Genomic DNA, 21,586 nt, shown 5'->3' with positions numbered 1-21,586 from the left:
ATTGTTTACTTGCTTTTATTCCTTTTATTCCTTCATCACATTACAGTCAGTTTTCTTTTTTCTTTCTTCCTTTTTTTTGGGGGGGGGGGGGCAGGGATCCTCAATTTTCTCACTACATGTAAGAAAAATTATCTTTTACAGAATTAAAATTGATGATTGTGTCAATTATCCCAGATTTAATTCGAATAACTATCATGAAATAGTATAGTCCCAGCAGCAAAACTGTTTTTGCTGTCATGCTTTAACATTGCAAACAGCAACATCTACAGGACCTTGCTGCTGTCACCAGATTAATGAAAGCTGGGTGATAGTATTGTGCTAGAACTTTACCCTTATGGGCTCTGCAGATGATGACATCATGAATGGGTAAAAGGGTGGGTGGCCTTGCATAATGACACTGCTGTGTCATCAAATGATCCCCAACTACACTTCCCCCTGTAGACACAGGAAGACACTGTTGATTGCAAAATATAAGTTGGACATGATTTGAAGTTATCTTTACAATGGTTACTATCCCTATGAAAGTCAACATTCTACCACACTAGGACATAACAAGAAAAATCTTTGTGCCTCGAGTAACTAAAGTGTTGTAGTTCCTGTGCCTATGAATAAAAGCAGGCAACAGCTTGGTTGTGTGTTAATGTAGTCACTTTCAATTTTACTTTGAAACCAGTTCAATAAATGGCAATAAATGACCACTAGATGGAACCAATGCTTCATGCTAGATACTACAAATTGGTAATCCTGTACTTTCTCTATTGAAGTTCTCCTGAAGCATATTTAGAGGGTGTTGGCTTCTAAAAATTTATCACCAAAGAACCTTCCTGTAAAAATAATGTTTACACTGACTTCACCCAGCCTTCCTGATCCTGAAGCCCTGCAGATGTGTTGAACAATAACTCCCTCAAAAGATGTTCATAATTCAAATCATTTGAGGCAAGCTAAAATAGCTGAAATGTGTACCTATAATCATTTCCCCTTTTTAAAATTAAGAAAGAGTAGGGTTTGTCGGTATTGCACATTTCAGTTGATAAAGCAGCATGTTATCTTTAATTAGACTATGACAATCTCTATTCTGGCTATTGTCATATGTTTTCCCTTATGATGGTTATATTGTGTTTACTTGCCAGTTTAAGCCAAGCTTGCCATGAAGCATTAGAGTTGAGCCTCTGTCCCAAACTGCACCAGGAGTAAAAAAGAGATGGAGGGGATGAAGAGAAAGAAAAAGACACACAGAAAAAGCAATAGTATATGTTAAATCATGTAGACTGAGACAAGAGCACAATCAAACAAGGAGTCACCTGGCACCAAGAAGAGACCATGGCTGATCATGTAATAAAAGATGATTTTGTGGGTAGGAGAAGGAAACGTTATTGTAAAGCAATGAAAGGTTTTACCCCTACATACAAGGAAGGTGGGACATGGATGCATTAATTAATGAAAAATGAAAGCACAAACATTATGATAGAAGAAACATACTGAAGAAACTGCAAAGGACACCCAACAAAGTAATCTTTTTTTTTTTTTAAAAAAAAAACCAATTTAAGCAGTACCTGTGAATGGCTGCAAAAAGATCCTCAGTTGTCCTTGGTCGACTTGGCACTGCCATTATCTCACTGCCTTCCCCATGGCTTGGGCTCTGTAGCAAAAAGCTGGTTGCTGCATCTGCTTCAATCGCTTCAGCTAAAATACGAGGATGAAAAGAACCAAGCAAAAATGTAATCTAATGCAATAGTTGACAGAACGACAAATGAACAAATACAGTCTGTACATCAACTATCTGTACAACAACAATCGGACCTGTCTTTTAATAATGTTCTCAGGAACAGGCTTTTACTGGTTTATTACCAAATTTAAAAGCCTGCTGAAAGTTTTTGGATAGAATCAAAGTGGAACTCTTCCCCCAATAAAGAAATCATCATCCCCTTGATGTAAAACGTACACCTTTGCGGCAGGATTTTTTTTTTTTTTTAGAATAGGGATAAAGCTAATAAAATCTTATCTAATAAGGTTTTTTTTTAAAAAAAGAATTAAGTAATAATTTCACTACCCATAGTAATCCGAGCTTTTTGGTTTTCCTTAAGACTAGTGTGAAATTAGATTGAGGGCATATGATCTTTACCACATATGATGTAAAAATCTTTACTGTTCTTACGATGTGACTCTCCCCAATTCCAGATGTGATTGGTGACTAATAAGACTAGGTGAAAAGACAAAACACAGTGGAAAAAAACTTACAACTTTCATCCCCTTGAGAAAACTGCTTCTCTGCTCCAGGGATGCTGTCTACATTTCTGTCTGGACTGCTTCGCTCACAGGAAGAAACCGGCTCCTCCAGCCGGGGCTGCAGAATAGAGACCCTGCTTTCACAGGAGGTAGGACTCGCAGCTCCTCCTTCGGGGACCGGATCGCTAGACTCCATTTCATAGGAACCAAGTCCATCTGTAGGAGAATTGTTAACCTGGCTGTACCGTGCAATTTCAGCATCCTTCATAGTTGTACTTGGAATGCTTCTTGCTGTTTCACCCACAGCTATTTTCTCCGTTGTAACATCAGGCTGAGGGGGAGGCACAAACAGGAACAGTTTGGGTTTCTTTGAAACAGGCGGTGGCTTCTTGTTTGGCAATATATCCTGAGGCTTGCTGAGAAATCCAGATTGTTCCTGAAGGGATGAACATGCAAGATTACTACAAGGGTCTTGGTTCTGCACCAAAACTTCTTCAGCTTTGTCTGGTTGTGATTCGCTGGCAAATGAGTTAATTGTGCTTATTGCATTTCTGGGCATTTTAGCACTGGTAGGCTCAGACCTTCTGCTGTTTGGGCTACAAACAGGTGATCTCTGGGCTTCACCCCCAACTGCACCCAGCGTGTCATTGTATCCTCCTGACAAATGTGATCTGAAAGGCAACTCAGCAGAAAAAGAATCCTGGTTTTTCTCCTGAGGACTTGCTTTGGAAGCAGACTCAGCTGACTGCTCTACCTCTGATTTCACAGCTTTCTTCACTGACCTCAGCTGTACCCTCTGGAGAGCTTCAGTAGTTATTAGTGGCATTGCAGGCCTTGGGAGAACATCCTTATTTAAGAGCCGTTTTGAATTGTTGCAAGGAGCTTCCAGATTACGTTTCTTGAAAGAGTACGGTACAGGTTTATGGCCATCTCTCATGAATTTGGGATCCAAGGGTGGGGCTGGTGGAGGAACTGAAGTTGGAAAAGTGGGTGGGAGGTGATGAGAAGAATCAGGAAGCAAGGAATGAGAAGAATGGTTTGAAATATCTTGATTATTGAACCATCCAATACTTTGAGGAAAATAGGCATTTGTGACAACATCTGGGGGAGGAGGTGGAAAACTTGGTGATTCAGGTGGCTGAGGAAGATCAGTAACATCTGCTACGGGAGGGGGTGGGGGAGGAAGAAGAGGATCATTGGAATCTGAAGATACTAGTGAAGATGATGTAGCTGGAGGGAAGCTCAGGGTAGGATCAGGTTTCTTTATGGTCCCTTCAGCAGATGTATTTGATGAGAGAGATGTGGAAGAGGAAGACACTGAAACTGAAGACAGTAGACTTGATTTTCTTTCAGGCACTCTAGGCTTCATCTTGGACTTAGCATTTCCTGTTGACATAGACTTTAGGACGACAGGCACTGGTGTAAGTGCTGTGGGTGTGTTGGATTGGCTGGAATACCCACTAGACGGTGATGTAACTCTCTGTGATTTTTCTGGAGAAATAGCTTTTGTTTTGGCCACTCCAGAGGGCACTGGCGGTATAGAAGCCCTTGACTCATCACTAAGGTGACTAACATTATAATCAGTTAGCTTTGGTAAAGTATTAGAGGAATAAATTGCTGTGGATTTTAAATGGTCATCTGGAGTCCCAGGATAATCACTGTAGTAACACCACTGGTCAGTGTATTCTGATTTGATGCTACTTGTGTCACTCTGAGCTGGTGTGACTGCACAGATGGAATACATGTTCAGTCCTGTGGCAGACATCATGCTGCTACTGGCACTCACAGTGCTCTGGCTACGAGACCGCAGCATCCAAGGATCATCATAATCACTGCAGGGACTTTGTGATGGTGAGCTGCCATTTTTGCACTGGAGGTTCAGTTGCAAGGAATGTTGAAGGCTAGCTATCAACTTATCATCCAGTACTTGTCCACTAGACTGAGGTTTATTCTTGGGGATTCTTCTAAGAGAATCTGTTCTGGATGGTGGGAGAGGTGGTTTTTTTGCCTTTTTAAAAGAAATGCTACGTGTGAGTGACTTGTCATTGGAACTTGCAAAATCCTCCAGAGATTTCTTCTCGGTTCTAGCAAACACATTAATGACACTATGCCTGGGATTTGCAAAACCATTTTCACTGCAGCTTTTAACAGACTGGACATCTGAATCCACATGCACAGAAGGGTAAGAGATATCATTGTCCACAGAATATAAAGAGTGTGAGTCTTCTTTGGCTAAGACTCTTTCAAGGGAGTCAGGGCTGGAGCAACCTGGAATGGCACACTTTGACATGTGTAAAGTGGTGTCATTTCCAGAAGGTTTGAATCCACAGTGCTTTGCATTTTGTTTAACTTTGTCCTGTATGTTGTCCACAGTGTAATTTGATTCACTTCTACTGTTAATGTTGTGAGAATGGTTTGAAAAACGGTGATCGTTACTAAAATTATAGGTCACACTTTGGGGGACACTTTCTGTAGTTCCTGTATCACAAAAGGATACAAACACCATTACACCATTGGATGAGATAGTGGTGTCTGAGGCCTGTGAGTGATGTGTTGAGCTGTTGTCACACCAGGTGCCATTAGAAGAATGACGTTGCTCTTTTGAATTTATTATACCATTGCCGACAAGATTGTCTCTAGGCTTTAGATACAAAGAGTTCATCATTTTCTTATCTACTGTCTCGGAACTCTCTGCCGTATTGTTATTCATAACATCTGAACAGGATGATAGGGAAGCATTTGGTGTGTTGATGGTAGAATATGCAACATGTGGAGAGATCATACATGCTGTACTTTCTGTTTTTCCATTCTCAGAGTTTAATTCTTGAGATTTTGGCTTCTGTAGCCCATCTATCCTACAGCCATTTCTCATATCATCTATTCTTTCATTTCCTTGCCACACACCTACATGATGTAACAAAGGTCCACTTTCTGTTGACTTGGAGAGGCTATGCCTACGTTCAAGTAACTGTAGGGACACTCTTGCTCCCGATCGAGGTAGACTGTGAAAGCCCAGGTCATTATTTAGGTGAGAAGTAGACATGACTCCAGCAGAATCACTCATCACAGACATGTTTCCAGAAGAACTGGAAAACTGTGACATCTGGGCTGCAATTCCTTGACCTTTCTGTGCACGTATTCGCCTAACTGAGGGTGGCACCACTTTAATATCTTCTGTCTGACAGCTGGAGTCTTTGGTGCCACACTGCTGCATAGAAGACTGATAGCCCTCAAGTCTTCCTAGTGTAGAATAATGATCAGGGACACATAATGAATGGCCACGGATGTCACATTTGCCATTGCCAACTGTAGATATTAAAACAAAACTGTTAGAAAAATAAATATACTGCATTGTTATAATTGCATTTAAAATGTGTCCATTAATAAAAAGTTTATACAGAACTCCCATTTAGTTTTTACCATACAAGTTCCAATATGTTCAGGTATTCCTAACAAAGGACTCTTGGTATGCTTATATTTGCATTATATATTATATATGTGATATATTAGGATTTTTAAAAAGATGAAAATAATTGATATCAACTAATGCATAAAGACAGCCAACAGCAGTCTAGTAGGTTCCTTATGCGCTTCAATTCAAGTATATTTTAAATCATACCAGCTGGCACTATTAGCAGAAATGAAAATGGACTATTTTGTGATATCTCAAGAAAGAAAGTATCAAATATAAGTTGTTTTCCAACCCCTGTACTTTCTAAACTCTTTCCTCACTGTAATTAGTTTCCACTCACAAACAAGAATGAATCCTACTAAATTCATTTAAAATACTAAAAATTATTTTCTGCCAACATTATTCTACTTAAATTGTGCAATCCTTTTTTTTAAGAATTCAGTGCTTCATGACAAAACAACACTTAAAACCTAATACTGATTTTTTAATCAAAATTAACATGAAATAAAATATATTTAGAAGTATTCATTAAAAATTAAAATATTAATTGAAGCTTTCTATGCCGTCAAATAAAACAATATTATTTAGGTTCCAGTAGATACTGTATTCTAATGATTTCCTGATTCTAAATGCATTTGAGTTCAACAGTGATGTGTCGTTTATATGTTGTGATACAGAATTGGAAAAGAGATACAAAATCTATTATCTTGATCTAACAATAGGCTTGACTGGAGGACTAGGAGGAATTAGTGCTTTGCAGGAACATTAAAAAGACTACCTCAACCAACTCCCAGAACATAACATTAATCCAGAACGCCCAGGAGTATACTAACTTAGGGCCTTGCTCCCCACGTTTCTGGTTGTGAGACCCTATTTCTAAAGATGGGCTCAAGAGATCAGTTGGGAATGTTGCTACTGTACTATTTTCCTTACTTTGGGCTCCAAGATCACCAAAGATGGGGACTGCAGCCAAGAAATTAAAAGACGCTTGCTCCTGGGAAGGAATGCTATGGCAAAACTATATAGCATATTAAAAAGCAGAGACATCACCCTGCCAACAAAAGTATGTATAGTCAAGGCCATGGCTTTCCCAGTTGCAATGTATGGCTGTGAAAGTTGGACCATAAGAAAGGCTGAGCGCAAAAGAATTGAGGCCTTTGAACTATGGTGCTGGAGAAGACTCCTGCGAGTCCCCTGGACTGCAAGGCGATCAAACTGGACAGTCCTAGAGGAGATCAACCCTGACTGCTTTTTAGAAGGCCAGATCCTGAAGTTGAAACTCAAGTACTTTGGCCACCTAATGAGAAGGAAGGACTCACTGGAGAAGAGCCTAATGCTGGGAGAGAGTGAGGGCAATAGAAGAAGGGGACGACAGAGAATGAGGTGGCTGGATGGAATCACTGAAGCAGTAGGCGTGAGCTTAGATGGACTCCAGAAGATGGTAGAGGACAGGAAGGCCTGGAGGAATGTTGTCCATGATGGGTCGTGATGGGTCAGACACGACTTCGCAACTAATAACAACATGGTTAGATCATATTCTGGTATGCTTGAGATTCTCTTATGCCACACACCCTTCCGGAGGGAAGCTCGACCCATTCAAGCAGTCATTTCCTGATTATTGATAGACTCTAATGGATTCCAGAGGAACTGGGGGACATCCCGGGGGGGGGGGGTTGCTGCATGACCCTGCAGAAGCCTTGGTAGCATATCCTGGAAAAACAGCTCTGGACAAGACTGCACCTAAGTGCCTCTCTTGACTCATCCCTCCTGACTCTCCTCATGATTGATGGAGGAGTAGTGGGCTTTGAAAGAGTTTAAGAGATTCCTAGAGCACTGCTGGATGAAAACAAAGGATAACTCCGATTGGACATGACGTACAGCTGCTATTAAGGCCTACCTTATGTCACTAAGAGTGGCAAAACCACATTACTTTTCTGTCCTGATTGTGCCTGCAGGGTATCACTCTGTGGCCCTGTTCTGGGTCACCTAGTCCCTCTTGGAATGGGGAGGGGGCTCGGATAATCATCTTCAGGATCTGCAGAGGAATTTGTTCAACACCTGATGCACAAAGTCACTCGGATTTGTTCCCAGTTGAAATTCATGTCAACGATGTCTGACAAGAGTGGAATGGGCGTAGTGCAACCATCCTTGTTCTCTTGATCTCTTAGCAGCCTTTGATACCATTAACCATGGTATCTTCTGGGTCAGGCGGGGCGGTTTGAGGCTAGGTAGTGCAGTTTTGTGCTGGTTTGGTTCCTTTTGCTAAGGCCAATACCAATCAGTAAGAGAATAAAAGGTCCAGCTCATAACCTCTCCTTTGTGCCATGCCACAGGGTCAATACTCTCTCCACTCTTTTTAACATCTACATGAAGCCGCTGAGTGATTGCCACTTGTAGAGGCAGGGAAGGTGAAAAAGGGGTATATCTTCCAGAGGCATCTGATTGGCCAGTCTAAGGAATAGAATCTTGGATTAAAATGTGCTTCGATTTAATCCAGCAGGACACTTCTGAGGTGAGTAATTACAATAATTGTTTAACTTGTAATTATTAGTGTATGGATTTAGATTTTTTTTTTCTGGCAACATCTGAGGATTGAATCACATTCTCACTTTTTACATTCATAAATTATCCTCTTGACTGAACATGAAATTATATTCACTATAATTTGCTGTTAAGCACTCTCTAGGCAATGCATGCATAGAGTTCTTTTCTTATATGTCATACAAGTACTGATTCCTGATGATTAAGTATAACATACCTGTATTATGTTTGTGCATTTATTTTCTCTTTCTTTAATTTTCTTTCTTTTCATTTCCCCAAATAAGGTCCATTTAACTGGAGTTTCTTATATTAACTCTTGAAATTTGAAAATAACTTCCTGGTTCTAATAATTTTATGCTCCTCTAGAGATCCCTTTCCATTGGCAAAAAAATTAGGATGAAGACATGTACACACATGAAAAGTATAATTGTGTAACCTTGTGTAATTTAAAAATGTGCTTTAAAAAGCCCTGCTCAGCTTTCACTGTGGTAGGTCTTAAGAAGTTCTGGAGGGATCACTGGCTGTGTATCTTGGAAAAGGTAATTACAAGCTATCTTTTCTCCAATGCAATATGCAATGCATATTCTAAATGGGTTAGAAGTAAGTGGTCATCAGAAAATTGAACAGTTACTAGCACAGAGAAAGTAAACAGAAGAGGAAAGAATAATAAAAAGGTAGTGTTTCATATGCAGAACTCTACATTATGATCACAGGCTCTCATTTATAAAATCACTGTAGCTAACTGTGCGTGAAAGGATTGGATTTCGTGAACTTCAGTTCCTCCTATCTCTATTGAAGTTAGAAGCACTTTAAAAATGAAATATGATGTTGCATGAGGACCTATCTCAAGAGATGATAGAGAGAAGCAAAATTCCAACTGTGCACAATTTGGATGTAGCTGTAGATGTGATTTAAATGTTTTAGTTGTTTGCTCATATTCGCCTTTATTTAGCAGTGATTTCTGCTAAAATCATAAGCATCTTTTATTTTTTTAATTGTTAGAAATTCCAGTTTTGATATATGTACAGTTGTTCTTTGCACGAAGTATAAAGCCATTGCAAAAATTAGTCTGAGACCCCAAATCATATAATGCTTTATCATCTACAAAATTTTTAAATTATTTTTTATGTGAGAACTCTGATTATATCCAACTTCACTGTTGGTATCATTCAAATGATGTTACAGGTAATCCTCATCTTATGACCATTTCTTTAACGATGATTTGGAAATGCAATGGCCTCAAAAAGAGTGCTTTATGGTCTGTAAAGTACTTTCATCCATTGCAAAAATTTGCACCATGCCATATTCATGTGATAATGTTTTTAATATTTTGATCTGTTTAATTTGCAGTTTTAATGTGAATTTATATGCTGTTTTAACATCTGATTGGGAGCTACTCAGAGTTTGTTAGAAGATGGGCAGCTACATGTTTTTAATAAATAAATAGAATGTTGATTTTTGGAAAGTTATCAATGTGCTAAGGGTCTAGATGAATTTTAAATATGTTTTTGAAATTAATTATTAGAGTCCTTTCCATGAAAAACATGCTATTGCTTTGAACTCTTAAAAAAAGAGACTTGTTAAAAATTCTGTGAGAACAGAGAAAGAAAGAAAGGAAAGGAAAGGAAGTTCTAGGGCATTATTTGAAGGAATTAAAGATCAAGATGGTTAAAAGAGAAAGGAATATAAAGTTGATTTACTTGATTAAGATTAAAATAGCTATGTTATTATCTCTGCTAACCCTTAACAGACTTTTTGCTGATCAGAACTGAACAACGAAGTTTTAAGACAAGATATATATCTTATAGATATATCATATATATCATATAGATATGAAATACAAGAAGAAGAGACAATTCGTTGTATTTTAACAGAAAGTGACAAGTTACTAAAATTGTTTGTACTTGTTCTCATGGAGGAGAAGACATTTCTTTATATATTTCTTTTCTTTACTATACTCTTATTTTTTCTTTCTTTTCTATTTTTCTATTTCTTATTTTTTTCTTTTTAGTTTGTATTAGGTTTTCTTTTTTAACTGTAATGTTTAATAAAACTATTATTAAACAATCTTATAAAGCATAAGTATTTATTATTGAGATAGGTGGCTATATAAATTGGTTAAATACATAGTCATATATACTTGAATCTGCATCATATTTTTGAAGACTTATTATAGGTAATCCTCGACTTACGACCACAATTGAGCCCAAAATTTCTGTTGCTAAGTGAGACAGGTTAAATGAATTTTGCCCCATTTTATGAACGTTTTTGCCACAGTTGTTAGGTGATTCACTGCAGTTGTTAAGCTAGTAACACGATTGCTAAGTAAATCTGGCTTCCCCATTTACGTTAATTGTCAGAAGGGTGCAGAAGGTGATAATATGACACTGCAACTGTCATAAATAGGTACCAGTTGTCAGGCATCTGGGTTTTGATCACAGGGCCGGTTGTAAGCATGAAAAACAGTCATAAGTCACTTTTTTTAGTGCTGTTAACTTCAAACAGTCACTAAATGAACTGTTGTAAATCGAGGACTACCTGTATTTTACTTTTAAGAAGGGAGATAGTTAGTAGAATAACTATAACAAATTGATCCTCATTATATGTTAGAACTTGGAGAAATGTTTAGGTAACAATAAAACTGGCAAGTTATATCAATGTACTTAATACCTATTCAATAAAAACTATAATTTTCACATTTTCACTTTCCTACTCAGATGGCCTTTCTATGTACCATATAATAGAAATGTATGTATTCATTCAACACATAATCTGAAATGGGAAATTTTCTGGAGGAAAACTATCATCTGTGAAATGGCCTTGAAAATTAGCAAATTTTCCTAGTCCACTAGTGACAGTATCTACATGTGTTTTATTGCATTTCCTTGCAGCAAACCATAAGCATTTCCAGGGTGAAATGGGAATTTTAATTTCTTGGTGAGAGAAAAATAATAAGACAAAGAATGCACTCACTATTCTTTCTTAGTGACCAGCCATACATTCATTTGGAACTTTTAAAAGGCTATCAGACTGTATTGGTTTCATAAGCGCAATTAAATGTTATGAGTTTAGTTACGATAAGCAATTAATTGAAATGGAATACAGTTCTGATGAGCCATACCTAGCTCTCTTTGGATGTTGTCAGGGATTCCTGTAATAGTCTTTCTCCGTTTCATTTTCTTCGGCCGCCTTACCACAATGTCTGTGTAAACCAAAGACCTCCGTATGCTGGCTTGGCGGTCAAAATTCTCCCCTGATGTACAGTAGAACAAGCAAAGCACCATTATTTTCAAGCACGCTGACATCATGCACTTTCTTCCACTTGCTTATAGTAGAAATGAAGAAAAGGCATTAATATATGATGTTAGCACTGTCATACAAAGCAGGAACAGATACAGCACTCTGCAACTGTAAGGCTTAAAATGTAAAAAATTAAATGCCTATATGGATAATCTCTTGGTGACTTGATCTCCTGTGATTTTTGGATAGCAAGAAGAATGCCTGGGTTATCAGGTGTCAGCACTAGAAAAAGGTGCTGACCCTTGTACTCAGTCATGTTTAATAGAATCTGTTAAAACTTGTTGGATTCACGAAACACTGTAAGTCATAAATATAGACATGTAAACCATAGTGTTTACACAGCATCCTAAGCCAAATTAAGACCTAACAGCACAACCAAAAATAGATTTTCAAGTGAAAATGATTTAGGAAAACATCTGAGATACATATACATACAGTTACATATTACACCAAACTATACAGTATATGACTGCATGTTGTCAAAAATGACTTGTTTATAACTGTATGATTCTGTAAGTCTTGAAAAAAATACAAAAGTGTGTTTGCCTATTCATGGAATTAAGAATATTCTTATTAAATCAGCTATCTCTGATCAAAAAGATAATATACTCCATTTCATTCTGATCATTCACAAAAAAAGCATACTAATCCATAGCATTACTGCATATGGATAAACAAACTATAATTATAATGAATTGCTTTTCCACTTGAAATCTCAGTTATGTTTAATTTATCACCAGTGGATGCCATATTTTCTGAACCCCTTGAATTAAAATGAAGTTTAAGTAATTTAAGATGATTCTCATTGCATGTAACAGAAGTAAGCCTTATAGTTGACTATGTGCTGCATCATAATGGACCCAACAGCAGTACTCCAGGTCAGATAGCTATAGACTTTTCCATTTTTTTCAGTGAGTTAATAAGTTAACTATTTGTCATTAGCCATGTTTATATTCTGCTATTGTTTTTATTCTTTCAGATAGATTACAAATCAAATATACTTCACATTTTGGTTTTTGTTTGTATTCACAAAATATTTGATTTAAAATTTTCAGAAAACCAGATTATGTTCTTTCATAGCAAAGGGAAAATACAGGTATTTGAACTGTTCCATATTTTGCATTTCTGACTAGCCAAGTTATTTCTCACTGAAAAGTATCTTTAGTACGGTATATGCTAGAATGTGCTGTTTATGGATCCTCCCTAGATCAGGTCAATTCATCAGATCAGATTTAAGGAAATCATGGGATATGCAAATGATTTAAAAGAGATGTTTTAAGTTTACACACAAATATTTTCTGGATTATAGCAATAGACTAAAGGTAATTATGTCATCTTCAGTTGCATGGACAAAATTTTTGTATTTTGAGAAGATGGTATTGTATGTGAACCCAAAGACATCCTGTTTTTGTTAGAGGGTGCCTCTCTAATGTTAGGAGTAAAGGAGCTTTTACAGTTGAACAGATTAAGTGTTTCAGACCATCAACCCTGCTCTGTTCAACCTACCAGGGAGCCTCTTACATTATTGCTTTTCTTTGAACAGCAGTACTCCATCCCATACTGCAAAAACTGCAAAAAAATTCCTCAGATGTGCCAATGTTGTTAGACATTAAATTGGCTCTTGGAAGAAGTGCCGAAAGCCACTCTATTCTCATAAAAGTAGTACTACAGTTGCCTACTCTATACCTCATCCCAATTTCTATCATATCAGACTTTGCAAACCAGAGAGAATATTCAGAGGATTAGATAATAACTGTGTATAATCACAGTTATGAGGCTCATTTTACTGTTCCTTTTTTCACCAGCATTCTCATTCAGCCTTCAATTTCCTATCATCAATTAGAATGGTGTTATAAGTGGCCATTTTATAAAATGTTCATGCAGACTAGTAAGGTACTACTTGAGTTTGTCTAACACACTCTCTAAATTAAACCTCTTAGGAAAATTGTGGGTGAAAATGGTTTCTTATCTTTAATTTGCATTCCACCGATTTTTTTCATTTGAATTTCTGAGCCACTTTTTTTTTTTTTTTGCTGTAATTTACATTTATACAGAGCTGTTTAAATGTCACTTGCTAATTGAGGAGCAACCCAATGAAGCCCGTTATATGTAAGCAAATAAAGGCTTTTATCTTTTACTTGAGACAACAATCACCAAGTAACGTCTCCTACTCCCTTTCCAAGTATTTGGGTAAAACTACATCCAGAGACACACAACAGTGTTAAAAAAAAAAAAAAAGCAAAAGTTGCTGGTCTCTGGAAAAGTGTAACTACATCATGTATATCCCATATTGTACATCGTGTCCAAAACAAGTTAAATTCCTGCTTATTTAGTAGACTAAATCTACTCCCAAAGCTGATAACAAGTCAGCAGCTCTTCCTGTTAAGACTTCAGTACATTCATATCAAGTTTTTAGTACTAAAATTTATCTTACTAGAAGAGCACTGACAGATGAAACTGAAGATGGGACAGCATTATGTGCTGCAGACAAGTGAAATACGATGTCCATTATTAATTTTATTTTACAGGCTTTTAATTTTTATATAGGACATTCGAAGTTGATATTAGTTCAGCAATATTAATATTTTATTGTAATAAAATCCATTGTGGCTGGCCTAGACTGACATAAATATATTTCTATGCAAGAAGAATCAATAGATTCTTGTGACCTAGTCCTCGTATCTCACACAGACCAGAGACATATATTTGATGATATATTTATTCCCTTAATCTGAAAAGGATATTTTATCCAGAAAGCAAATATTTGGGAGGACAAATTTATAGAGCAATCTTTATGTACTTACTCAGATATAAATAGCCATAAAGCATGAAAAATGAACACTTTAGCAGAGTTGAAGTCTTTCTGCTTGAGGATCACATTAATCTCTGGTCTATTTTTTTATCCCTGTGTCTATCTTTTTGTGGGTCAAATAGGATTAAACATTTAATCTTTCCTATTAAATGTTTTTGACTAACATGTTTTTTTTTATCTTGTCTGTACCCATGACTATGGGAGGATACTTCCGCTAACATAACAGGACTCTCCCCAATTTCTTTGTTCTTTTGATATCATGTGCTCTTCATATCTGGAAGGATCTCTGCATATCCAGAGCAAATCTGGAAGTCATGCAGAGACTGCACAACTGAGGAGATTCAGTGGAGGGCATGACTATATCAACAAAGAAGCTCCAACTGAATACAAGCATACATTTTTAAGAAGGCAGAAAATAAGGGGTGAAAACCCCATTTATTGGTTTGCATTAACAATTTAATCTCCACAAACACTTTTTTTGTTTTTCTAGTGTACATGGATTTCTATTTTATCTATTTCTTTTTCACATGTTTTTTTACTGAACTCTGATTGCTGAATTATATTAAAATGCTCTAATAAGGTAAGACTAATAATATAGTTAAGCAGATATTAGTCACCACTTGGAAAAAGAAAACACCTGTTAATTGATTATTAATGAAAAAAAAAATCAGTTGGTTTAACTGATCTTGTAGATTAACGTGTGATTGCAGTTCAAAAATAGTGCCTTGAGTCTGACACTCCTTTTTAAGCAGGAAAGAACAAAACCCAGATGGAATAAGAATGACGAATCCCTTGCTAAAGAAACAAGAATTCAGTTTTCAATTGTTTGGTCTGTTTTCTAAGGATCAGAAACAGTCTTACTATATAGACTATATAGAAAACCGGAAATAATGATTGCTTCTTTTTTTGCATCAACTTCCTGAATTATGACCTAACCTATCATATTTTTAAAAAGCCTAATTCAGCTATGCCTGCAATCTCCTTCTATAGTCTTTTTCAGATTCTTGATGAACAGGTTTTAGGGCCTTTACAGGTTAACTTTGTTCTTCTCCCTGCTTTTTCTCTTGCTTAATAATTCTAGAGAAAATGAAAGCTTGCTAATTATTCTGCTTTGTCTTCCTTAGAGAACAATCTTACTTCAGTTCTAAATTCTTTTATTATGGGACAGCAGTCTCAGTTGATTTATTTCAGGTCATTACGCCTTACTCATCATTTTATGTACCAAAAATATTATTTCATAATGATATGTATGCTAGTACAAAACATATTTGGTTGTGAATGAAATGAGGTGGATATTTTAAAAGTAAACCTCTTTAAAAAACTAGCATCTTAAGAAACGTTATTATGAAAAAAGTCATTAAGCAACAAAGATTACACTACAGAAAGTTTGGAAGTATAACATTTCAGCATATTTAATCATTCAACATGAAGAAGAGAGAATTCTGTTACTGTAATAGTTAAAGGCCCTGATGCTTAACATCTGTTATCATTATTTAACATAACCAGTACTTTCTATAAAGGTGTGATTTTGCTCTAAATATCATAAAGAAATGCCATAAATCTGTAAAATTAAAAGCCTACCTGTTACATTAATCGGGATAACATCAGTTGGGACTGCTTGAGCCTGTTGTCGCATCTTCTCCTCTGGAGTTGGCAATGGAAGTGATTTGGTCCAATTTGTCTGAGTGTTGATGTCAGACAATTCACCAGGAGTTGGCGTTTTGGGTCTTTTGACAGGAATGAGTTTCTCCTCTTCAGGGGAAGGAATCGAATGCTATTAAAAAAAACAACAATCCAGTATATCATCAATTGTAGGGATTTTATGAAATTTGCTTTCAAAAATTGCAGCAAAAAGGTAAATTAGACATTTTCCCAGCCACACGTTACCTTATTTTAAATAAAGCGGTTCTTATGTGAACAAGACATTGTGACAGAATTTGAAAAAATGTTTTGGACATCTGACTCAATTTCTTATGACAGTTTTGCGGAAGATTTTTAATAGCCAAAGCAAGTGTAATTCATGGTTCAATTCCTTACTAAAGCATTTGGTAAGAAAGTAATCAAATATGTAACCATTCATTTATTAGCACAGTGTTTCCCAAACTTGACAATTTTAAGGCATGAGGACTTTAACTCCCAGAATTCCACAGCCAGCAATGCTGGCTGTGGAATTCTGGGAGTTGAAGTCCACATGCCTTAAAATTGTCAAGTTTGGGAAACATTGTATTAGCATATTAAAAGAATTCTATATTCACACTTCAAGACACAGACAACTGCAAGTCTATAAATCTATAAGTGATAGGTTAATTTTTCTGCAATACTTTCACTTTCTGGAATATTCTAAAGCAAACTCATTTGGGACTTTCTTATTTTTATTTTTAAATTTGATTAGCATTAACTTCAGCAACACTGAGGTATGATTTTTTTAGAAAAGCCATTGTTTTGCATTTCATTATGGAATAGCATAGTCCATTTTTTCTCACAACAAAGTATCTTGGGAGATAGAAAGTTAAAGTATCACAGATTATGAACACTTGAAGATATTGAAACTACTGTGCAACCTTTATTATTGTACTCTAAAAAGTTAATACATTCTTAAGATTTGATAAATATCCATTGTAACATTAATTTGATGAAATGACAGCATTTATTATACAAGAAAGCTAAGAATATATCAAAGTCCATCTCAAAAATATGTTAACATAGATACATTTATAGGAATTTTTATAATAAATGCAATGGACAAACTACAAATCAAGGAATGCAGCTTATTATGTCAGTTCGGGTTAAAACTCTGCCAAAAGTTGAGAATGATTCAGTGAGAACATAAATACTTAGTACCCTCTTATTGCCTATTTATGAATATTTCATCATAAATCATCACAACTGTGATGTCAAACATTAAACTAATATATCTATATATGGCAGTTTCCATAAGTTCCCACTAAGATTTCTGACTGTCAGGGAGTCCCATGGTCACATGATCTGCAACCTTCCCTGCCAGCTTCCCACAAACAAAGTCAATGGGAAAGCCAGTAGCAAGTCAAAAGTTGTGATCACGTGAAGTCCTCCTGGTGATTGGCGGGATTGCCGTCTCTAAACAATGCAATGACATGATATTGTGCTTTATGTTCACATCTTTTAGTGATGAAAATTCTGGTCCCAATTATTGTAGTTAAGCAAGGGCCACTTGAACAATAAATGCTATATCCATTTTTTAATCTCTTAGAAGTGTTTTTCTGAAATATGAAAAGATGCCTTGGTGGGGAAAAAAAAGGTACACATTATGAAGCTGCACCAAAGCAAAGCCATCTTAGTCATACAAACATCTTAACAGTAAATCATGAATTACTGCTTACTTCCAGGATAGCCTTACAATAAACTGATTTTTAAAAATTTTCTCAGGCTAGTGCTGATTTTGAAATTGTATAACTGGCAGAAAAGAATATATAATGCGTAAGAATAAGAAACCCTTCATTTTTGAGTGCAAGATAGAAATAGTAGAATGGATTGTTATTTATTATGTAATAATAGCCAAAAGGGATGTTTCTTCTGCCTTGGGTTCACTGAGAATGAAATAATACTTCAAGTATGGTGCTGCTATGTGATAAGCCACAGCAACATATTTCAACATAATCATAAACATACTGATTAACAATGTAAAATTAGTAACTGTCATAAGATTATGACCCTGAATTTAATTTTTTCAAATATAAAAAGAAATAAAATTGCATATAGTAAATAATGAACGATAGTTTTGTTGGGAAAGGGGGACCATACAGCTATAAATAAACACTGTTTAAGAGCACTTATAATATTTAATATAACAAGTTTGCTGACAAAGAAGGAAATCTATGATGGATCCACAGAACAAAATACCAAGGTATTTACCAACCGAAAAAAATGAATTTCTCATTTGATTATTTGCCACTGAACAGTTAAATAGGTATTGATCTCTTCTAATACAAATGTTTTAATTTTTTTCAATATTTAATGTATTAAAGTATTTTGATTCAGTCAAAGTAGCCACTACTTTTAGTACACCAAATCCCACTTGGGGTCCTAGCATTAACAAATAAGAAAGGTATTTTTCTAGGTTATTCCAATCTGAACATTGCTGAGAAACACTTTCAGTGTTATTGCAACTGATGAAAGAAATGTAAATGTGGATGGCTTGTAGCAGCTGAAGTAATTCACTGGCATTATCTATTATTAAATGTCCCAAAATTTCAATTCTAGAATTCTTAATATTTTGGGAGAGTGAAATTTAAATCCAGTATGAGATTATTGGAACAAATAAAACTAGACAAAGGACTTTTTGGTATCAGGAATTATTCTGTAGGATCATTGCACTCCACTCATTCCTTATCATTGTAGCATAGAAGAAGCCTACTGTACATTTATTTTCTGTCTCCAGGGGCATTTAATGAATCAATCATCAATCAATCAATCAATCAATCAATCCAGTACTCACTAAATGAGGGAATTTAATAGGAAAATGCCTATAACCATTATACAAAAATTCTACACATTGATGAGTAGAAAAACTCCAGAAACTAAAGAAGATGCAAAAGTAGAGCCTTTCTATTGAAGAAATTGTATATTTTGCATTTCATTTATTCTCTATATAGTTAATAATTTAATTCCCTTACACAGCAATACTATGCACATTTAATTGAAGCATATCCAACTGAACAACATGCATTTTTATCTAAAGTACCTAGTTAAACTTGGCAGATCTAAAAAAGGTAAACAGCATCAGCTATGCTTAATATTTGGATGGAAAACAATCAGGAAACCCTAGGGTTTTGTGCTAGACCGGGTAGCTGAAATTTTTTCCAGAAGAGAATAACAAACCAATTCCATATTCAAGAAATCAACTTGGACTGTCAAACTAAATTCAGGAACTGTGCCTTGCAAAATTGTAGTCTTAATCCAATGTCTTTAGGATCTTATGTATTTATAGTTTCTTTGCTTGATATAGATTTCTGAGTGCCTCTGTCTTACATAGTCTTATCAAAGAAAGGATGATGTTGTAATACATAAAACTATATTTTAATTTGAGGCTCTCTTTAAATCAAAATTTCTCTGATGCAAAGTTCATTGCATAATGCAGTCATATCAATAAATGTTGACACTTACATATATTCAAGTTCTATTTATCTTTGTACAATGGTGTTTAAAAGTTTATGAACTCTCTTGAATTTTCAATATTCCTGCATAAATATGACCTAAAATGTGATCTGTTCTCCAAACAAGTTCTAAAACTAGATAAAGAGATGTCATATCGATGTAGAAATATTGAACATCCAAGAGAGTTCACAAACTTTTAAGCACCACTGTATTCTTTTTCAGAATGTAAAGCTACTCATTTAAACAAAAATCTATTCCAAACAAACGTTTGGTTATTTTAAAAGATTTGAGAGGAACCTGAATTTTAATCAGTCATGAATCCAGCTGGTTGGTCTTCTTATGCTTCTTCATTCATTATCACAGAATTGAAAGATTGACTTTAAGGGGCACTGAATAAATTCATGGAGGATGTGTCTATCAAAAACTATTAGTCTTAAGATTTAATGAGGGCAGTATGCTTTCCACTGAAAGGTGGCAGTATGCTTCAAAATACTTGCAGGGGAACAATGATAGAAGATAGTTTCTATGTTCTGGTATGAACATCCTACAACTGACTATGTGAAACATAATTATGGATTAGGATGAGCATTGAGTTAATCTAGCAGGGCTATGTTCTTATCACTATCACCAATGTTTTTCTTAGAAATTCCAAATTTAGAAAACATTTAAGCAACAGCTTTCTCATTACCTTTTCTTTTGTGAAATCTTCAATTACAGCACAAGAATTGTATAAAACAACAATAAAATCTTTTTTTCCCTGTTATCTCTATACTGTAGGAATCCAGATATTTATGCTGGAATTACTAAATATGGATAGACATCCTTTTGATGATCAGAAGCCATGCTAAATCTTTGACATACGAATATTTTAATTTCTTGCAGTCACATTCAGAGAAGGATTTGGGGATTGCCAAAAAGGAGATTTGGAAGCTGCATAAGTTCCTTCTGTAAGATGTATGAGTTAGCAAGACCCTAAGCGTTTGTCACCGTTCATTCTTACATTAAAGGTTTTAAGAAAGTTTTGTACTTAAATTAGTTTGGAAATTCAATTTTATGACAAAATGTACAACACTTTCTGAATGTTAGTAACTTTCCACAATGCCCATTTAGAAAACAGGAAGAAAACAGGACAGAAAAAAAAAGGTTCAAATTTGCCAAGAAATGAAATAGTATTTTAAAAAGGAATAGGGAATTTAGTGTTACTGCACAGTATTTTTCCCTGTGACATGAAACAAAGCAGCAGGACAAATTTTAAAATAAGAGCATTGTTAAGAAGAGGACAACAGCATCAGACTGCAGATATTACAGCTGGATGATTCTGGAGGGGGCTTGATACCTTGATTGTCCATGACATCAAACAACAGCAGGCACTTAAGCAAGACTGAGGGAGGCAGTCTAACAGACTAGACTGTTGAGTGAGAGAGAAAAAGAAAGCAAATGAGTGACAAAGAGAAAATAATGAAAACACACAGACATAAAAAAGACATAACAGACACAGTATGCACATCACAGTACAAATAATTTAAAAAACAGGGAGAAGTTGTCATATGCAAACACATCTTTTCCACAAAACATATAATGAATGCAAGAGAGGAGCAGAAAAAGGAATATTACTTGGATCAACCAATTCAGTGTGTTTACAAGTAGGAACTGTACTTAAATTAGCATCATCAACCAGGTCTTAACATGACAAACACCTCAACCTGTGTCAGGGATTACATGTGTGTGCACAATGATAATCCAGAACTAAGTCAAAAGAATATATAACTATGCCTATATCAGGTCAAAGAAATTGTCTATGTAGTCCATATTATCTTCTCTGACAACCAGAGATGGGTCTTTTAAATCACCCATTCATGAACTAATGGGGGCATACCTCTGTTTTTCAAAACAATCATAAATGCTAGATTAATAGAGCAATCAAGTCATAGACTTCCATTTAAATGTGGTGAAACCATGCACAATGTTTATTATTTGAAAATTATGTCTCAGTTGATAAAAAAAACTACAGTATAGATTTGAGTTTCTATGAAAATGGTTGCCATTGTTACATCAACCAGTACATGTCATACATTTTTCAATCGGCAGCATTTATGTAACTCCTTAGAATACAGTATTTGATTGTCAAGCCTTTAATTACTACTATACAAACTAAAGGATGT

General features: G+C 35.6%; 1 protein-coding gene across 5 annotated transcripts in view; it reads right to left on the bottom strand.

Annotated features, from left to right (window-relative positions):
- Positions 1-21,586, bottom strand: part of NHSL1 (NHS like 1) — a 163,030-nt gene that overhangs the window by 4,077 nt on the left and 137,367 nt on the right. For 3 of the 5 annotated variants that reach the window (XM_039322947.1, XM_039322955.1, XM_039322984.1), the window contains exons 4-7: positions 15,873-16,065; positions 11,301-11,432; positions 2,239-5,532; positions 1,554-1,683 (exon numbers count right to left, since the gene is read on the bottom strand). In XM_039322947.1, the coding sequence (XP_039178881.1) occupies positions 1,554-1,683; positions 2,239-5,532; positions 11,301-11,432; positions 15,873-16,065 (3,749 nt within the window). The remainder of the gene's footprint in view (positions 1-1,553; positions 1,684-2,238; positions 5,533-11,300; positions 11,433-15,872; positions 16,066-21,586) is intronic. The other 2 variants (XM_039322966.1, XM_039322976.1) reach the window with 1 other exon arrangement.

The sequence above is a fragment of the Crotalus tigris genome, unplaced genomic scaffold (assembly GCF_016545835.1).
Source record: "Crotalus tigris isolate CLP2741 ecotype Arizona unplaced genomic scaffold, ASM1654583v1 scf7180000017611.44802233496:7321179, whole genome shotgun sequence".
In the NCBI taxonomy this organism is placed as follows: Eukaryota; Metazoa; Chordata; class Lepidosauria; order Squamata; family Viperidae; genus Crotalus; species Crotalus tigris.
This window is presented reverse-complemented; position numbering and strand designations above follow the sequence as displayed.